Genomic DNA, 19,568 nt, shown 5'->3' on the forward strand with positions numbered 1-19,568 from the left:
CACCTGGATTAACATGGAGCACAATTGCTTTGATATTTCACCTTTGAAATCCCCTTTTAAGTGAACCTGCTGTTTGCTTTAGTGGGACTCACTTGGGAGGACTGAAGGGATGGTGTCTTATGAGTCAGATAGCTCTGACTCGTGGCTCGCAGTGCTGAATGGTACCCAGCATCTCTCTGGAGGTGGCCGCCTGCTCCTGCCTCATGGGAGGACCACACACGGCCTTCATAGCTCGCATTTCCTCCCTGGGGAACATCAGACCTGCTAGAACACATGGCCATTCAGTGGCTAAAGCCTTCCAGAGGGAACTCGTGGCCCTCCAGTCAATTCACCAAGGCACTTCTTCAAATCAGTGACGACTTCCTGGATACTCCGCGATGATGCCAATATGTTTGCCTGTTTTAATACAAAATACAGTTGTCCTTGAATTACACAGTGAGGATGCAAAACCTGGGCCTGGGGGCCGCATCCTGCTCGCTCCAGGTGAGCACACACCTTCCATCTGACCATGTTTGGTGTCTTTAGTGCAGTACCCCCTGCCCTATTCTGAGTGGTCCTCAGGTGTGATGGCTTGTGCTAAGAGCTTTTTTGGGCCTACCGGCTGCTGGACTGCACCCCAGCGCCACCCTCAAGGGCTTCTCCAAACTGGAATTTGGCCCACAAATGGAGAAAGATTCAAGACCCCCAGTGAGAGGGCTTCATCCCAAAAGGAAACTGGTAACCCAGGTGTCCACCAGTCCTCCCTCCCTCCCTCCCTCACACATACCATCTCCCCCGCCAGTCCACATTCTGGAGCATCCCTGTGACCCACAGGTAATCATGGGCATCTCAGGGCTAAAGAATGAGTAGGCACAGTGACACCCCCCGGCATCCGGGCAACTTGGACACCTTTCTCGGCACCCCCAAAGTGCCTGCCCTTTCCGAGCACTGATGTTTATTTTCACTTTAAATGAGCATATTTCATAATGGCAGCTGGGCCCGCTTCAAAGCAACAGGCAGCTGCCTTTCTTCTGTTCCCAGGAATGCCTCCGGGCCACACATGCCGTTCAGGGACACCTCCAGGAAGTGAAGCTGCTGCAGGCCAATGCCTGCGGTGGCCGCATGTCCCTTTTGCAACAGTGCCCAGGAAAAGCTCTCAAATTTCCAAATAGGCCCGCAAGAAATACTGCCTGTCCCTGCTGGTGGTGTTTTCATAAAGCACAGCTGAGCTGAACTCTGGTTACTTTTGTGTAAGTGGTCCATTGCATTGCAGGTGGGGTGGTTAACCCCTTCCACCGGCCTCTCCCCCTACTAAATGCTCCTTCCCCTGGAGGGATCAGACAGACAGACAGACAGACAGACAGACAGAGCTCCAACAGCACCCGTTGCTCTAGCTCTCATGTGCAGGACCAGCTGCAAACAACATGCAGTTGAGCCATTCATCTCACTGCACTTAAGAGTACAGAACCGGAGTACAGGCCTCTCCCTTTGGCAAATGGCTTGGGGATCCGCACTGGTCTCCCAGAGAGTAAACAAGGCCACGTGGAATCCGAAGACAGCTAGATATAAACCCTGCTCAGAAACACTGTTTGCTTAAAAGGAAATCCTGAGGATTGAGCAGGCAAGGCTGGTCCCGGCCCTGATCCCCACCCCTCGAAGTGTTCCTGGACGGACTCGGGCAAGGAGCACTGTGGGCAGCCGCTTTCCGGCTGGCCACGTGGCTGAATGCTGGTGCTCTCCCGGCAGAGCAGCCTTGGCCTCACTGCTTCCTTCCTCCTGGGACAGGCCGTGTACTCCCGCGTGGCTCGCATTTGCAAAAACGACATGGGTGGCTCGCAGAGGGTGCTGGAGAAGCACTGGACATCCTTCCTGAAGGCACGCCTCAACTGCTCGGTTCCCGGGGATTCCTTTTTCTACTTCGATGTTCTGCAGTCCATCACGGACATTATAGAAATCAACGGGATCCCTACCATCATTGGGGTTTTCACTACTCAGCTCAACAGGTGAGAGACGAGCGACCCGTCGTCAGCCTGTTCCCTGGTTGTTTACTGATGGTCCGTCGGCGGCTACTTTGCCATCTTGCCACCTCTCCTCTTCTGTGTCCTTTCAGCATCCCTGGATCGGCGGTGTGTGCCTTTAGCATGGATGACATTGAGAAAGTCTTCAAAGGGAGATTTAAAGAACAGAAAACAGCAGATTCTGTTTGGACAGCTGTACCTGAAGAAAAAGTACCGAGGCCAAGGTAAAAAAAAATTACAAGCAATTAACTAGCATCAGTTGCTTTGTCTCATCTCTACTGCTGCTTTGGAATAACTAGAATCACATTTTGGCTATTCAGTGCATCACTGACTAGAAATATCTTGTGCTTGCTTGTGTTTTTTCACTGCCCTTTGGACACGGCAAGGGGTCAGCCAAACAATTTGTTGCATACCTATACAAGCTCTTGGATCTTCCATCGGAAAGACCTGGGTTTGACTAAGGGCTTTTGGAGTTTATCCAAAATGTGAACGAATAGTTCCTCACTGCCACTGCATGTCAACTAGTCCTGCTCACCATTGCATGCACTGTGTAGCCCCACCCCTAGCTATCTGCAAAGGGAGGCCTTTGTGCATACAGCTGCAAAAATGGGGGCTTCCACATGATTTGGACCCTGCACTGTCAAAGTTCCCAACGCAATGGAGGTCTTCACAGCTGTGCAGGTCAAAACCCTCCTCCCTCCTGGGATTTGCTGGACACAGAGGTGGGCATGACATGAGTGCGGCTGCTTGGTGTGCCCTGGTCCCCTTCACGTGCTGCATTTACTTCTTCAGTTCAGAAGAACTGAAGAGCTCTTAAGAGCTCTTATTCTCTACTTCATTCAGGACCTTCATGTTGATGCATCATCAAAAAGCAACTTGATTGTGAGTTCCATCAGCCCGGCTAAGCAATTCAGTCCCCTGAAGTTCTCTGGACATCTGTGAATTAACCTTGGGTACCAAATACATGGCAGAGATCGCAATATTCAATATTAGCATGCACAACCACTTAGAAAAGAAACTTACACAAAAGTCAGCCAAGGAGTGAATTAGGACCCTCGAATGAATGGCTTTAATGTTCAGGAAGGTCCTTTTTTCATACCCTAGACCAGTGGTGGCGAACCTGTGGCACACGTGGCACAGCGTACGCACAGAGCCCTCTCTGTCGGCACGCGGGCCAAGTCGCCCCAGCATCGCCCCAGCAGCCAAGAATTGGAGAACACACACATAGGAGCCATGCACGTGCGAGGAAAGGAGTGGCGGCACCAGGAAATGATGTCACGGGTCACAACTCGTTAGCCGTGACTTGTCCAAGGTGTCCTGGCGTGTTTTTGATGGGTGGAATGTGCTTAGAATGGGCAGAAAAGATGAGCTGTGCAGAAAAAGCTGCTCAAGGAAGGCTTTTACAAAATCGCCCTCTTTTCAATGGAACTTTAGCCCTGTATTAGGGTTAGGGTTGTGCACCAGGGTAGGGTTAGGGTTAGAAAAACAAGGTGCCTTGGCATGGTTTTGATGGTTGGAATGTGTTTGGAATGGGCAGAAAAGATGAGCTGTGCAGAAAAAGCTACTCAAAGAAGGCTTTTTCAAAATCGTCCTCTTTTCAATGGAACTTCAGCCCTATATTAGAGTTAGGGGTGTGCACCAGGGTAGGGTTAGGCCAGTGGTGTTGAACCTATGGCACATATCCACAGCAGGCGCACAGATCCCTCTCTGTCAGCATGCGAGCCAAGTCGCCCCAGCATCTCCCCAGAAGCCGAGCATCGTATAACAGCGCACATAGGGGCCATGCGCATGCTCAGAAAGGAGTAGCAGCGCCAGGCGATGACATCATGATCCATGACTCATTAGCCACAACTCGTCCGAGCTTTCACATGGCCAGTCAGTGTGCTGCTAAGGATATATATCCATATTTGCTTGGACTGGCTGTGAGTTTTTTTTCTAAACTAAAACCTCTGTTTTCAGGTTTTATTGTAGTGTTGGCACTTTGTGATAAATAAGATGGGTTTTGGGTTATAGTTTGGGCACTCGGTCTCTAAAAGGTTCGCCATCACTGCACTAGGCCATCTGCCTCAATGCCCTCCACTTTCCCTTCCCTGGTTCCCTGTGGCTGTTTCTGGACTCCAGCTCCCAGCAGCATGACATGGTCATGATAGTACTTGTAGTCCAGAACATCTGGAGGACACCGGGTTGGGAAGAGACTCACAGTGGGTGTCCAAAGTTGCCGACCAGACTTTTTCCCAGCCCTGCCTGGGGGAGCCAGTGATGGAAGCCAAAGCCTCAAAGTTTCATGCACCAGTTTCAGGGTAACTCTGTCTTGACAGCTGAAATGCTCCCCAGAAGTACTGGAACAAAAGATACTCATCATGGAAGCCACCTTAGGCTGTCATAAATTCAGCTAAACCACTGGTCCATCAGGCCCATGGGCTCTGCCTGGCTCCAGACCTCCTGGGATGTCTCCTGGGCATCCTTCCCAGCCTCACTACCTGGAAGCCCTTGAGGCATCATGGGTGAATCTGAGGCCCAGCAGGTACACAAGACGCCTGCTCTGCTAGTGAGCTCTTGCAGCCTTCTGTCTCTCCTCCAGGAGCTCACAAATGGCCATCCTCTTTCCCAGTGTCGGCCTAGTGGCGCTGTGCCACGTCCGAATGTGTGCCTGCAGGCACAACGCAGGTGAGTCGCGGAACGTGCAAATGCGACAACACCGGCTCAAGCGAAGCAACAGACCAGCCGCTTCCCAAATCACTGTCCGGATGGAGCCAAAGAAGCAGTTTTCCTTTGGGCTCCAGTTGAGTTTTCCTTTGGCCATGCAACCATGCCTTTTCAGCATTCTTACCCTGTGCGTGAATGATTTTAAAAATCGGGAAAAAATGTCGCTTTCCTTTCAGACCTGGCTGCTGTGCAAAACACGGCCCAGCAGAGGCTTACAAAACCTCCGTTGATTTCCCAGATGAAACCCTCGCTTTCATCAAATCCCACCCTTTGATGGATTCTGCCGTCCCGTCCGTCATTGAGGAGCCTTGGTTCACAAAGACGAGGGTCAGGTAAGGGAGAGGCAGCCTGGTGAGCCCGAGCCCAGGTGCTGCAGCTTGGAAATAAATTGGATTCCCGTCACAGTGGCAGCACACGGGGGCCTTTCTGCACGATTGCGGATCCTCCTGCAAGGGTCCAATTAGTACAGTGGCGTAATAGGAGGAGACGGCAGCCTGGAGACGCTACAAATGCTGTTCCAAGGTTTTTTAAAAACTTGGCTAGATCTATGACGCTTGCCCTTACACACACACTACAACTTGAGACGCATCCCTGTGGCACCTTCAAGGCATCATTCTCATCCACTGCAGTTTTCTGTTCAGCTTTCTGGGAGCTTTAGAGAAGCCATCCATGATGCTGACCATGCAGCTCCATGGATGGCTGCTATGAAGCTGAAAAGAAAAGCTGCCATGTGTCAGGAACCCTTTGCTGTAGGAGTCGGCAGCCTCACCTGCATGTCACCATGTCACCAGGGGAGGCCCTCTGAGACCATATGGCCCTTCTGAATCCAAAGCCACTAGATGCATCGCTGCCTCACTCGACGCCCCATCCAATACGGAGGCCACCAAAAGATGCTGCATCTTGCCGGCTGCCGGATGGTCTTCTTTGTGCCACTGGTTGGGTGGTTGGTTTTAGGTAGTGTACGATTTTCAAATGGAGATATCGGCCACTTTCAGATGTATGAGTTTATAATCCCTTATATGAAGGAATAACTCATTGAACTCAGCGTGACTTCTGAGCAGTCATGGTTAGGTTTGTGGCATGTCTTTGGAATCAATAAACACCCTACGATCGGGTTATCTAATGCAATGAAGCATGGCTTTCACCTGATGCACCTGCTCCAACCATAAAATCAATGTCAGAGGCCCTGTTTCCTGGCTCAGCCACAGCAAAGATCTGACCGGTGGGTACCAGAGACAAGGCCTTTTTTCTCCAGCTTTGGAAATCACTCCCAGGAGTAGGGAGAATGCACAAGCCTCCCATGTTTAGATTTTATATGAAAACGATCGCACTCCATGGGGTTTTCATGGCAAGGATACTGGAGTGGCTTGCCATTTCCTTCTCCAGTGGATCACCTTTTGTCAGAGCTCTCTGCTATGACCTGTCCGTCTTGGGTGCCCCTACACAGCATAGCTCATGGCTATGGAGAAGGCTTCTCACTGGAGAAGACCCTGCTGCTGGAAATGTTTGACAGCAAAAGGAGAAGGAGATGGCAGAAGTTGAGGTGGCTGGATGGAGTCACTGGGGCAGTGGGTGTGAGCTTGGGTGGACTCCAAGGGATGGTGGAGGACAGGAGGGCCTGGAGGAATGTTGTTCAAGGGGTCGTCATGGGTCAGGCACAACTTTGCGACTAAACAAAAAATGCATTCCAAAAGGCCTTTTGTCTGGTTGATCCTGCTCTTTCTTTACTACCACTCTGTAGGTTTTAGTGCCGTCTTTTTCATTTGTGTTCCATTGCTGTTATATTTTTATTGGTTTTATTGAAATCTACTATGGAAAATTAGTTTGAAAAATGGGGTGTATCTAATATTCCTGAACAAAGGAGGGCATGTTGTCCGATACCCAACCAAGACTGTGCAGCTGCCTCCTGCTGGTGGTACAAAGGCAGAGCTGTGCTATTGCAAGAATGCTGATGCAGGGTGAGGGTGAGGGTTATTATGCAGGCTGGCACATGGATTATGCACATTATTATGCACATGGATGGGTCGCAAGCCCATGTGGACTTGTCCCCAGTGGAGGTGTGAGCTGGCCTGCTTTTGCTTGGGGCAGCTAGACATGAAATGGGGAAAGACACAGCATGAATACTTCAGATACGTTGACTGATGGGGTCTACAGCAACCTGGTGGTCCTGTCCAGTGTGGAGAAGTGACAGAACGCTCACACTCTGCAGGCACCTACTCAGAAGCCAACCCTAATGACTTCAACGGGACTTAATCCCTGGAATATAGAGACAGGATGGCATTGACCGCATCATTAGGAAACTGTGTGCATGGAAACAGGATGTGGCACCCATGAAGAACACAATTTCATATTGGAGTTTCCAAATCACTCCTGGCTTCCCCACGTATTTCACTGTCCTTCCGTTGCATTCCCAAACAAGAAGGTGTTTCGGTTGCTGCTCAAGATTAATTTTTCTTTGCTTTCTAAGTGTGGCATTCTTTCTTTAGTATGAGGGGTGTTGGCAGCTAGTAATGCAAACAGACCTGAGGTGAGGGTATTGGTGGGTCTTGCAACTGCTGCTATCAAGGCATTCATGCCTAGTCCCTCAAAAAGCAGCCAGAAAGAGAGCTGTTTTTCTATTCCATGCCCAGAGGAAAGAGGCGTTCAGGGACTCTTTTCTGGGAGAAAACTTGCAGACTCCCCTTAACAGAGTAAATTTAATACACTGCTGTTTTTTTAAGCTCACTGCTTTCTGGCAATCCTACCCAGACTGAGAAGATGGCACGGGATGAGAAGGTGGGGAGATGCTGGCAGGTATGCAGAGCAATTATTATGTAAGATCTCTTGGTCTTGACAGGTATCGGTTGACTGCCATTGCTGTGGATCATTCTGCTGGCCCATATCAAAACTACACAGTCATCTTTGTTGGCTCCGAAGCCGGAATGGTGCTTAAAATCTTGGCAAAGACGAGACCTTTTTCTTTGAATGATAGTGTATTACTGGAAGAGATAGACGCTTACAATCATGCAAAGTAGGTATTCTTTTACGAGAACAGCTCAGAGACATTTTACAACATCTGTCTGGTTTGAGCCACTTTTGCTCTCTGCCACCTGATTTAAATCTACTTTCCTTCCCCTCCCCTTGCTGCCACTTCAGCTCCTCTTGTTGTGTCTTGTGTTTTCTGGTCTTCATAGGAGTGCATGCTTGGCAATTTGAAAATAATGATAAGCACAGTCTGATCCCCCCGCCACACACACACACACACACCCTCCCAAGGTCATGGAAATGCCTCCATAACTCTGCAGCTATTTTTCTTCCTTCTCCTCCTCCTATACTGGAAGGGATAAATGGCAAACCCACAAAGAAGCTAAAGTCATCAGTAATGGTTGAGATAAGAATTGCTAATGAACTATTGGAGAACCTCTTTCAGCTGGGCCTTCTGGGCAATCAGTCTTACGTACCCGAGCAGGCAGCAGGCATGGCTGTCCTGCCGGGCTTCCATGGATGGCGAAGGTTAGGGCTCACAGAGCCTTAAGGGAGGCATCGCCACCTGTGAGAATGCAGGCAAGACTGCATGCAAGTCCAGACACCCACAAAATGATCAGTGGCGCAGGCAGAGGGCGTGTGACCAAGGGAGAGGGAGTGTGGCCTTCTGGAGAACCCCAGATGGCCGGATTGGGACCCCCAGGAGGCCATGTTTGGTCCCCAGATAGGACCATTTGCACCCCTGCAGTGGCAGTGGAAGCCCGGCACTGGCGCTGCTCTGTGCCATGAACTCCGTCAGTCTCAGCGCTCCAAGGGGCAACATGCTGAGACACCACAATGGCCTTGCTACACTGCACCGCACATCACAATGGTTGCGGAAGGCAAATGCGTGTGCTTTGGCCTCATCATGCCACCCACCTGCAGACTGGAAGCACCGCGCTTGGTTGGCTGGCTGGCATTGCACCTGTAGGGCAACCAAATCCAGGGCACACCTGGAGACACACCAAGCAGCCACCTCGCTCAAGTGCTCGGAGGGGTCATCTGGGAGCCGCATGATCGCCCGGGCACCTTGAGCTCCACAAAGGAAGGAAGCTAGAATGTAAATAAATACATGAAGAAACACACTAGATCCCATTCTGGATTACCACACACCTGTTGCACCCGCTATGAATCAGCAGTGCTCAGATCAACACATCGTAGCCTCGGGGACCTGAAGTTACAGCCACCATATTCATTTTCCCACAACATCCCTGCACTGGGTGCCCTTTAGATCTAAATGGAGCATGATGGAAAATGTAAATGGTGGCTTCCCAGACAGGTCCAGGGTCAGGCGAGGCACTACGGGAAAGATTCCACCAAACAGCATATTGCCAAGGGTTCTCTGAGGTGTGGAAATTAGGTCCCTTGCTGTATGCCTGGTTTACTCCCAGCCCACCCCCAACACTATTGTGGGCAAGTATTCTGTTCTCTCAAATCCCCAGGGATTGGGATATTTCAAAGCAAGCATCACCCAGCTCAGATTCAATGTAAAACCAGAAGTCTTGAGCATCCCCCTGGATCAAAAGGGGAACAAAGCAAATAACCATTCTGGAATTCCTTGTGCCAAACAGGTGCAATGGAGACGGCGAAGAGGACAAGAAGGTCATCTCCCTGCAACTGGACAAGGAGCACCACGCGCTGTTTGTGGCTTTCTCCAGCTGTGTAATTAGAATGCCTCTAAGCCGCTGTGAGAGACACGGCTCGTGCAAAAAGTAAGTTCCCCCTTGCCAGCATGTCTGTGCGAGGAACTGGGCCAGTCTCCAGTGCTGGCAGTTGGAAGCTCACTTCTTCTCTGCTGTCGCTGCAGGACCTGTATTGCTTCTCGAGATCCTTACTGCGGCTGGTTGAACCACGGGACCTGTGGGAGAGTGAAGCCAAGCATGTTGTAAGTGGCAGGGCTCTTGCTGTTTTCCCGACTTACTTCTTGGTGTTGCAGCCTGAGAAAGAATCACAGAATCATACAGCTGGAAGAGGCCCGGCAGGCCTTCATGGCCAACTGCCTGCTCAATGCAGGACTCAAGTCACCCATCCAGATTTCAACCAGGCCTGACATTGCTTAGCTTCCGAGATCAGGCAAGATCTGTCACTTCAGGCTGTAGGTATACTTAAATGCAAGGCTGAGCAGGCGTTCTTGAAACGGAAGGTTGTCAGCTCAGGTGTGCAGAGCAACCTCATATAAGCATTCAATTTACCTGCACATTTCAAGGCTCATTCTCAGTCTTTGAAGCCTGAAACCAGGGGGCAGGCAGAAAGTAGACTTCGGCTCCCTGCATTCTTCTTTGTGGTCTCTGCGCATGTCTGGAACCTTTTTGGGAAGATTCCAAAGCTATGTTGATACCACCCGCCAAGCTCACCAGTCGCCCATCTGTGTGATGCACAGAGACCGCGGGGAAGAAAGTGTGATTGCTTGCTGGTAGCTGTCGTTCTTTGCGTGGTCATCTGTGCATTGACACAAAACCCACCTTCCTTCCCCTGGTGGCTCAGTTATCCACACTGGGGTCCACACAGGCCCAGGGCCCCATTCCATCTGCCATGGGGCCATGATGGCGTCTCATGTCAAACGAAGACCAGGCAGGGAACCTTAATTTGGGTTCCCACTGACTGAATCTTAGCTATGGGATCTTCCCAAACAGGCTTCATGCATGTGAAGGCACAGGTGCCCACTTAAGAAGGACAGTTATGGATAAGCAACCTTACCTTCTTGACCACTGGTCATCCTGGCAAGGGCTGGAAGCCCAAAAAGCCACCTGTGATGGACCTCTGCTTTAAGTGGCCTTGAACTGGGTTCTGCCAGAGCCCTATTTTCTTGCACGTCCTTAAGCACGAGCTACTTTATGGATCCCAGGGACAGAGCTTTCCAGGTGGGGCCGCCATTATACTGGATTCTCTCCCTGGGAAACAACTTCCATTCCCATTCTGAGATCACATTCTTAGATCTTATTCTGGAAAGTATTGTATTGACCAATGGCCTTGTTTTATTGTTTGTCCATGGGGGAGTGTGTGATGCAGGTTTGAGATCTTTGTGTGCACGTTCAATTTAGTGTCGGGTTTTGGTTTTCAGTAAGCTGCTTTGGGCAAAGCCACAGGTAGTGCCAGGCTTGTGAAAACTGTAGAAGAGGCTGCAAGATAAAAACCAAAGGCCCATCTGGTCCAGCAACCTGTTCCTCACAGTAGCCAACAAGATGCCCCCGTGGGAAGCCCATACACAGGGAAGGAGGGGCCATGGAGAGCCTTTACCTGTGTTCCCCAGAAAAAGTGTGCCAGGAGGAATGTCCTGCCATCCAGGAGAATGGTAGACCTGCACGGACTCTGAATGTGTGAACACTGCACTTGTGAACGGAGAGCACGATCCAGCCCTGCCCTGCTCCTTGCACATTTCTGTCATTCTGTGCCCAGAGAGCAGTGATCTGGGGAGGAAAGCTTCTATATCCATGGTTTTATGCAATGGGGGACCCGGGAAAATCACGGAGATGAGATGCTTGTCTACAGACCACTGCCTGCTTCATGTACAGGATGATGGAAATGCAGGTGTAGAGGGCTTCTTCTGCGCATGAGGTTTATTCCACATAGATGACTGAATAGGGCTAAACTCTGGGCCAAATTGTGTTGGATGGTTCCTTTCTCACGATCATGAGACACAGTCTTGTGGGAAGCTCCCACCAGGAGACAATGCAGCAGCACTTGCTAGCTCTCGGCTGTGCCTTCTATGCAGTTAAGAATGAATGGCATAGAAGGCACCAAGAAGCATTAGCTTAGGCAGCAGCCATTCAAGTTAATCTGAAGACCAGCATCCACCAAAGCAGCCGACTTAACAAGGCACACAGAGGTCGTTCAGATCAAAGCTGTCAGTTTTGAGGTTTCTCTGGATGATGATGATGATGATGATGATGATGATGATGCAATGATGTTCACCACCATTGTCTTTCCCAACTAATGCTGTTAATTGCAGGTTGTCTTTGTTTGTTTCATACAACCATAGCATTGGAGGATATGAGCAAGATGTGGAATACGGCACCACTGTGCAACTTGGGGATTGTCACGGTAAGCGCTGGCCCCCAGATGCCAACTTGCGAATGTGGCATGGTTTTGTTTGCGGGCCACACGCTGATGTGGCTGTCACATTGATGGCACTGAGCACCCCCCTCCTCCTGTTAAGCCAGTGGGCACAATCCAGAGCTGCTTGATCTTGGGTGGTGGAGCCCTTGGACCGTTTTTCTCCCAACCCTCACGAACATTCGTGAAGGTCTACAGCCACATTATTAAACTGATACTTTTCCCTTCCTTTTCCTTTTCCTTTGGGTAACCCAATTGTATTTTATTTTCCGATTTTCCGTTGCTTAGGCCTTGACAATCTTTTGCTTTTTCTTTCAGTTACTTTTCACTGATTATGTGTTCCTTTAATTCTTTTAGAAATTTTGCCTACTACAACTACACCAGATTACAAAATATTTGGCGATCCAACATCTGGTTAGTTTTTTTCAATCGTTTTTTCCCAACTTAATGAAGCTTTTCTTTCCTTCAGTTCAGCATTTTCAGAACCCCTTTCTTTTTCTCCCCCGCACCCGCACTTCCTATGGTGCAATTGGCAAGTCTTCATATTTTTTGCTTTTCTGCTTTTCCTCATTTTCCTACTGATGATCAAGATACAGCCAAGACTTTATCACTCAGCACTTTTTCCCTTGTATACCTGCATGCGTAACAGCTCATTATCAATTGAGATGCATATTTTATTAATGGAAGGACCTGATTAACATAGATGACATTCTCACTGCATGAACCTAAGTTTCGACTCTTGTTTTCCCCTCTTCACCCCACCATACAATCAGGAATGCTGCCCACCCTTCATTATTATTTAGTAGATGGATGTCTGACTCTTTTCATCTTTCTCCCTCCGTTCCTTCTTCCTTCCTGTCCTGTGTCGTCCAGTTATTTATAAAGCAAATGCACATTTCCCGAAATGTGTGTTTCTCAAGTGTTGGAAATGTGTTGATTTCTTCAAGGTTTGGAAATGCGTTTGTGCTAATAGATCACATTTGGCATATTTCTGGAGGTTGTATATGCACTTCTTCCAGAAAAAAGCCACAGCAGCAGAGAGCAAGCAAGAGAGAGCAAATGGAAGTAAGGAATTGCCTCTTACAACCATTGTAAAAATGTAAGTTTTGTCCCTGCCTCCACCCCTGGCTTCACTGGGATCACAGTCCCCTTCTTTTACGGGATAACCTCTAGCCATTTTCCGAATGACAGGCAAGCACACAAAAGTCTTTTCATGTCCACGGTGCTTTTTTCAATTACCTATATACAACCTTTTTCTCTCTCCTAAGCTCATTATTCCTTCTCTGATCTCTTAGCCCTTATTCAGCTGGAGAAAATTATACAACAGCTTTCCAAAATGGATCTGGTTTAGGTACTGAAATATATATGCCTCGAGTTCAGTTCCAAAAAGCAGTGACCTCCAATTTGGAGGTCATTAGTGGAATCTGAGAATCTCTGCTGGAGGGGCTGCAGTTCACAAGAGTGAGGGATAACTGGAAGGGATAGACATGCAAACTCCAGGACTAAAAACTGGTTAGCAGAAGGAATCTCTTGCTGGATCAGAACTCAAGTGTAGCCTAGCCCAGCATTTGGCTTTCCCCAAAGGTCATTCCCAGATGTCTCAGAGAAGGTGGCAATGGTGACCGGGGGGGGGGGGGGAGCAGGGAGGATGTCACCCCCAAACTCTGGCATCCAGAGACCCCAGTGCCTTCCTTATCAGCTTATTTGCACCTAACGAAGATCTTTGCCTCTACCAAAGTCTTTTAAATGCTCTTTGGTTTATTTTTGAAAGCACTTTGCTCATTAGAAGAAGCATTCGTAGGCTGCATTTTAGAGTCCTGGGTGCATCTTCACCATTGTATGGTAGCGCTGTGCTGAACCCTGCCAAAGCTTGCATGAAATTCCTTCCTCCCTGGAAAAGGGGCATTTCCCCTGCCCTTTTACAGAGACTGAGGGGAGGATTTTGAATATTGTTCCCACTGAGGATCTGTAGGAAATGGCTTTGGTGGGGGGGGGGGGTCTTCTTTCTATTTGCTACTTCTAAAACACCCACGTGCTGTAGCAGCATCAACAGACTCTTCATGCAGAGGCTTTTGAATGCCCATGAAGCCCCTATCACCTCCCATGGCCTCCCGGGCATTCAGAAGACCCCCAGATAATTGGGAGCCCTTTCCCCACCCCCCAGACAGAACATTCTTCAAAATACTCTCCCCATTCAGCTACTTTCATCAGAGTTTTCATTTTGCTCACCAGCACCCCCTCCCCAGCTTGCCAGCAATTTCCCAATACCTGATCCAGGGTTAATCTTGTTACCATAAGCCACCTGCAGAGCTTAAGGTCATGGGTCGCCCTGTTCATATGATAAATACGTAGATAAATATTGTCCTTTTGCACAGTGACTCTATCCATTTTTCTTGGCCATCATCACAAGCGTTCACCTCTTACATTAGAGCTTGCAGTATCATGAATGGTTACTGGCCATGTTAGCTTCATGGAGCACCCCTGAAAGAGCCAGGAGGATGGGGTCCAGTGGCTGCTATTGGCTCAGGGAGGATGAGAACCACCACTGCCATCATCCATGACTGTTGCCCATGCTGGCGAAGGCTGATGGGAGCTAGAGTAGAGCAGCGTCTGGAGGGGCACAGGTTCCCCATCCATGTTGTGCAGTGAAAAGTGTTCTGTAGGTCAGCACCTTCCACCTTCTTGCCTACGGAAGTGAACCCTTCAGAAAGCACGGAGTGGGCAGTGGGACGGAAGGGAAGTGATCAAGCAGGCCAGCCTCAAAATGGAAGGGAACTTTGAAGCTCTGTAACAAGGACAGTGACTCCCCTTGAAATTTTGCAGAATTTTCATCCGAATCCCTCTTAAATGACTTGAGTGCTGCTCTTTTGAACTCCAAAGGCAATAACCCATATTGGAGTTCAATGACAGTGCCATCAAGCACAGAGATTGATCCTGATGGAAACATTCCCTCTGATATTTCATTAATTCTCTCTGCCAACAACAATTTTCATAGGCTTTTTTGCAATGCTTTTGGGAGTTCAACAACACATGATGCTTTGGTTCAATGTCTGATGATATTTGCACTTCCATAACGGAACAAGTAAGGTGTTTGATCAACAAACATTCCATAGATTTATTTTGCCCAAGATCTAATTCTGACAGGGAGGCAGGGGAGCAGCATCGTGTGACTACTTTCCCCTTTCTTCCCACATGCATATGAAGAAATGAAACATCTCATTCTCTTTAAAACATGACATTGGCCCATAATGGCACACTTTCAATTAGTAGATATTTATTTACCTCAAATCTTCCTCCATTTGCATGGATAATTAGGACATCCACGGCTAAATACGCACAGGAAGTTTAGAAACTCCCAATGCCCTAACATCAGCATGGATTGTGGCCTAGGAGCTTTAGCATAGAACCATGGAAATTCCAAGTTTGGGGTTTAAGGAAAGATCCAGGCCATGGCCTTTGAGGCATGAAACCTTCTTTGAGTTTCTGGCAAAAAACTTGCGCTGGCTCCTACAAATGCATTCTAGCTATACGAGGGGACGTACACTGCAGATACTATTCTTTCTGGCTAGCCAGATATCACAGCTAAGGATGAGGTGTGTTTTACAAAGGGATCCCTAAACACATGGGCTTTCCAGGCCTGCTTGCTCTTGTGCCCAGTCTGACAGCCCCACAAGTTTCCGCTGCCTGCAGCTTCTGGGTGCTGCCAGGTCTGGGACTCCATTTTGCACAACATCCGCAACCTCAGTTGGAAAAGGACTGTAGCTTTGTGGTGGAGCACATTCCTGGCATCCAGCTGGTTCGCGGTTCAGTCTCTGACTCCTCCATCCAAAAGGACGTGATAGCAGAGAATGCTGGAAGCGTCTGCCAGCGATCTCGGGCAGCAGCTGCCGGTCAAAGTTGCTAATGTGCCAATGTGCAGACAGCTGGTGCAGCCCAACTTTTCCCATCCTCTCTGCCTATCTCCATTTGCGCATCATGGACTTCACAGTAAATTCTATGTAATACACTTCCGGTCCCAGATGTCGAAATCTGATTATGTTGTTAATGCATCTGTACAAGAGAGGTGACTTATACACACCATTTATCCAGTGTTTATACATTTATGCACACCGTTTAGCAGTGGCTCCCCTGGTTTTCAGGCAGGAATTTTTCCAGTTCTACCTGAAGACATCCGGGATTGAACCAGCAACCTCCAGCATGCATGGTGGGCACTTCATCACACTGAGCTATGAACAGGGACCTACCATCCTGTTGTTGGCTTTTCTCCTCCCACATGGCAGTGCTCAGCTCTTCTTTAGTGGCCATTGAGCCAAGCTGCCCATTAACAAGGGACTGAAACAAAAAGGAAGAAGAAATTGCTTGCAATACACATTAATACGAATCTGTTTGCCACCACAGACACGGAATTGCCCTCAGCTTCTCTTGCCACAGTTGGAAGCATCCCCGTTCTCTCACCCAAAGTGATTGGTTCCTGGAAACCTAAAGTGACTGGCTCTCGGAAATTTGTAGCTCAAGATGAACCAAACAGTTCTGATTACTCTGATCCATTATCAGGGGTCCCAAAGGGTAAGGCCTAATCAGGGAATATATTGTGGTCAAAAGGAAACCTGATAGCTTCAGCGGCTTCAGAGATTAAATTGAAATGCTCACTACGGGCTGCATGCGGCATCACCTGTATACAGAACAAAGGTATTCGTGCGCTTCTCTTTTCTTGCTTGGCTACCAGCCCATGCTCTGGACTCTGCCAAGCCGACATCCATCAGGCCGGGTCAGTTGCTGTTTTTCATGCAAAGATGGTGCAGGCTATAGAGGGCAATCCTGTAAGTCAGCCCCATTGACCTGAGTGGGCCTTACTTCTGGGTAAGCTTGTGCAGAAGTGCAGAAGTGGGTCGTCTGGCATCGTGCCGCCCTTCGTGCACTTGATGCCCTCACCACCAGGACAGAACATCCAGTCGCGAACCGGGGATGGGGGTGGGGACACACACAACCGCAGCATCTTTTTGCAAGAGAGGAGGAGCCGTCTCAGGTTGCTGGACCACAATGGACAAGAGTCCTCAGGCGACCACCAGAAGGATCATGGTGTCAGTGCCCAAATGCTCCCTCCTTTAGGACAAGAGATGCTTGGCTATTTCTGCAGAAAGGTACCTGATCTGCCTGGGGATGTAAAGATCTTAAATCTCCCGCACTGTGGATAACTTCATACATCTTTTCTGGGGCAGAGAGAGTTATTCTCCAGGTAGGGAGAAGGGGCAGTGTGCTATTTGGGCCGTATACTGTGGGCACGTTTGTCAGACAGGAAGGCTTAAAGTGTCCACCTGAGCGAAACGGCACTGCCGGTCTTCGCACATTTGGAGCGGCAGCTTCTGCATGCAGGGGCATCTTGCATGCTGACCGGAGCAGAGCCGGTTTAAGACTCGTCGCGGGGAGAGCCAAAGTGATGTCCTGGCACAGCTTGGCTCCAGTCTTCCTTAACCACAGAGCCCATGAGGGCACCTCCATTTTGGGGGTCTTGTTCCCACGAGGGTAACTTCCAGCCTCTCTTTCTCTTTCTCAGCCTAAGAAGCCTAGGATTGTTGTGAAGGTAAGCACAGGCTCATCTTTCTCAAGCAAAAAATGATTCCTGGGAGATAAGTCAGGCTGTGGGAGGTTGCCCAGGCTGGGTCCCTGCTTCCGCCCACCCTGCCTCTTCTCTCAGTAGATGGTGCATATTCGCATGAGCGCCTCTCTTTTCTTTCGTTCTTTTTTTTTAAAGACTTACAAGTTATGCACAACCCTTTTGCATTTTACTATTCACTGAAACATATCAGGTTTCCTTTTGGCCATTTTGGCAGCGCATTTGTAATTTTGCTTCAGGTGTTTTATTGCTCGATTGTCCTTTAAAACCAGTTTGCTGTTGTTAGGATTTGCTCTCAGTCATGCTTGGTGACATTTGCTCTAGAAAGCCTTCTCAGTCCTTTTCTCCTTCCCCCCCCCCCCCCCCTTCTGCACAATGCCATTAAAACCAGTAACCCTGAACATTAACTCTCTTCAAAGGCCTTGCTTCTAACAGGAAAAAACCCATGAAACTCTTTTTCATCTTCACTTCCCCCTTGTGAGGAATAACACAATTAGATGAATTCTGCCAAACTAAAATTTTCCTAACATTTCTCACATTTGTCTGTGGCTGCTTTTCAAAAAGTAGAAAAAACCAGCAAGTTCTGCTATATTAACATGCAAATTGCAAAAGTAATTCTGTGTTTGCTCTTTTTTCTCCTAGGTCTAAATTGTATTCTATATTATAAAAATACTAATACTTGTCATTCATCTATATGGCTTTTAAACTATGCTCTGTTCCCAGTGTCCATTACTCACTGAAATATAGACCTTAAAATGTGAAGATAATATTGTCTTTTTGTTTGCCTGTTTGTTTAAATGTACAGAGAATGCCATTTCTGAAATAGCAAGGTTAGACAGCATTTTGTTTGGAGGGAAAGAACAAGCATGCTTCTAATGATGCAAGGTGCACATTATACCATTTTATACCATATTTGCATAACCCTATCTCACTTTTGATTCTGATTTATGAGTCGAGCAGGGAATTGAGAGAGAAATCCATCCATGAGTTATTAATGGCAGTCTGATAGTTAGCACCTTCTCACCTCAATTTTCCAGCAGAAATCATTAAAGTTAATAACATACAAGCTACTATTTGTGAGTCTTAAAAGGATACTTGGGGACAAAGAGAGTAGACTGCCGGCATATAGTATCCCTGGACACACACTCCAGTTCTCCAAACGGAGCAGCACAGTTCAACGGGGAGGCACCGCCTTGTCCTCCTTTGGGCCTTCCATCCGGTTTTCTTTCACCTTACCCTTCCCTCTTGGCAAGCAGAGAACTTGGGATCATGGCCCACCCATCCTCACTCAGTCGTGACTTGGCTTTTCTTTTCAAGGGAACATCGTGACACCTCTGCACCATTCCTTGTGGCTGGTGCTCCTTGCAGCTGGGATGACAAAGAGCAGAGGAGGGCAGCCCCCCAGGGGAAACAGCTGCTGGCGTTACAGCTTCCTTGGTCCCTTGAGCAAAGGATGGTTTCGTTGCAAGGATCTGTAGTCAGCCATCACTCATCCCTGCCAGGGCGGGCATGAGCTGCATGGAATCTCTCCAGTGCAGTGGCTGAAAGACCCGAAAGAGGAGCTGGCCGAGAGTATTTTTGATGAGCCATGCCATGCATGGCTTGCTCTCCACAGGCAACTTGGGCAAACTGAGTCAGAGCAAGAGCCCTGCTGCTTGTCATTGCTGACGCAAACCCTGCTTTTGACCTGACGATCCGGCACAGTGCAACCCCCAGAGAGGCATAAAGATCTTGGCACAGGAGAACTTCAGCCTACATGCAAGAGGATGCATAGCCAGCCATCACTCAGCTGACAATGTATATCAGCTGCTAGTCGCCCTGCTAGGGAAGTGCAGGATCCCCAGGTACTGGGGGCCTCTGCCAGTGTTGCAGGATCGCTTGTTCAATGCACCGATACCCACAGGGACTGGAGCAAAGGATGCGTGGGCTCAGCTTCACACTACAGTGCGAGGGGAGAGTGCCTCTCCACACCGTAGGATATTGCATTGCAAGGCCTATGCGCAATGCTCTGGGGTGCACTGGGAAAATCCAGCACATGTGAGCAATACCGGTCTGCCAACACAGATCAGTGGCATTTAGGTTTAATTGACCCCTAAATGCAGGGAAGTTCCACCAAAGCGGCTGCATACACTGGAAGAAATCAAAAACTTTCTCTATTTCACTGTGACAACCTTGTGGATACCTTTGATTTCACT

The 19,568-nt window shown here is 48.8% G+C and overlaps 1 protein-coding gene across 2 annotated transcripts in view; it reads left to right on the top strand.

Moving 5' to 3' along the window:
* SEMA6D (semaphorin 6D) overlaps window positions 1-19,568 on the top strand; it is a 30,338-nt gene that overhangs the window by 8,560 nt on the left and 2,210 nt on the right. Inside the window, exons 9-17 of one of the 2 annotated variants that reach the window (XM_044439019.1) lie at window positions 1,765-1,982; window positions 2,090-2,221; window positions 4,880-5,035; window positions 7,540-7,713; window positions 9,278-9,418; window positions 9,514-9,591; window positions 11,656-11,747; window positions 12,117-12,173; window positions 16,158-16,325. In XM_044439019.1, coding sequence (XP_044294954.1) covers window positions 1,765-1,982; window positions 2,090-2,221; window positions 4,880-5,035; window positions 7,540-7,713; window positions 9,278-9,418; window positions 9,514-9,591; window positions 11,656-11,747; window positions 12,117-12,173; window positions 16,158-16,325 — 1,216 coding nt within the window. The remainder of the gene's footprint in view (window positions 1-1,764; window positions 1,983-2,089; window positions 2,222-4,879; window positions 5,036-7,539; window positions 7,714-9,277; window positions 9,419-9,513; window positions 9,592-11,655; window positions 11,748-12,116; window positions 12,174-16,157; window positions 16,326-19,568) is intronic. The other variant, XM_044439020.1, reaches the window with a different exon arrangement.

The sequence above is a fragment of the Varanus komodoensis genome, unplaced genomic scaffold (assembly GCF_004798865.1).
Source record: "Varanus komodoensis strain SLA01 unplaced genomic scaffold, ASM479886v1 scaffold33, whole genome shotgun sequence".
In the NCBI taxonomy this organism is placed as follows: Eukaryota; Metazoa; Chordata; class Lepidosauria; order Squamata; family Varanidae; genus Varanus; species Varanus komodoensis.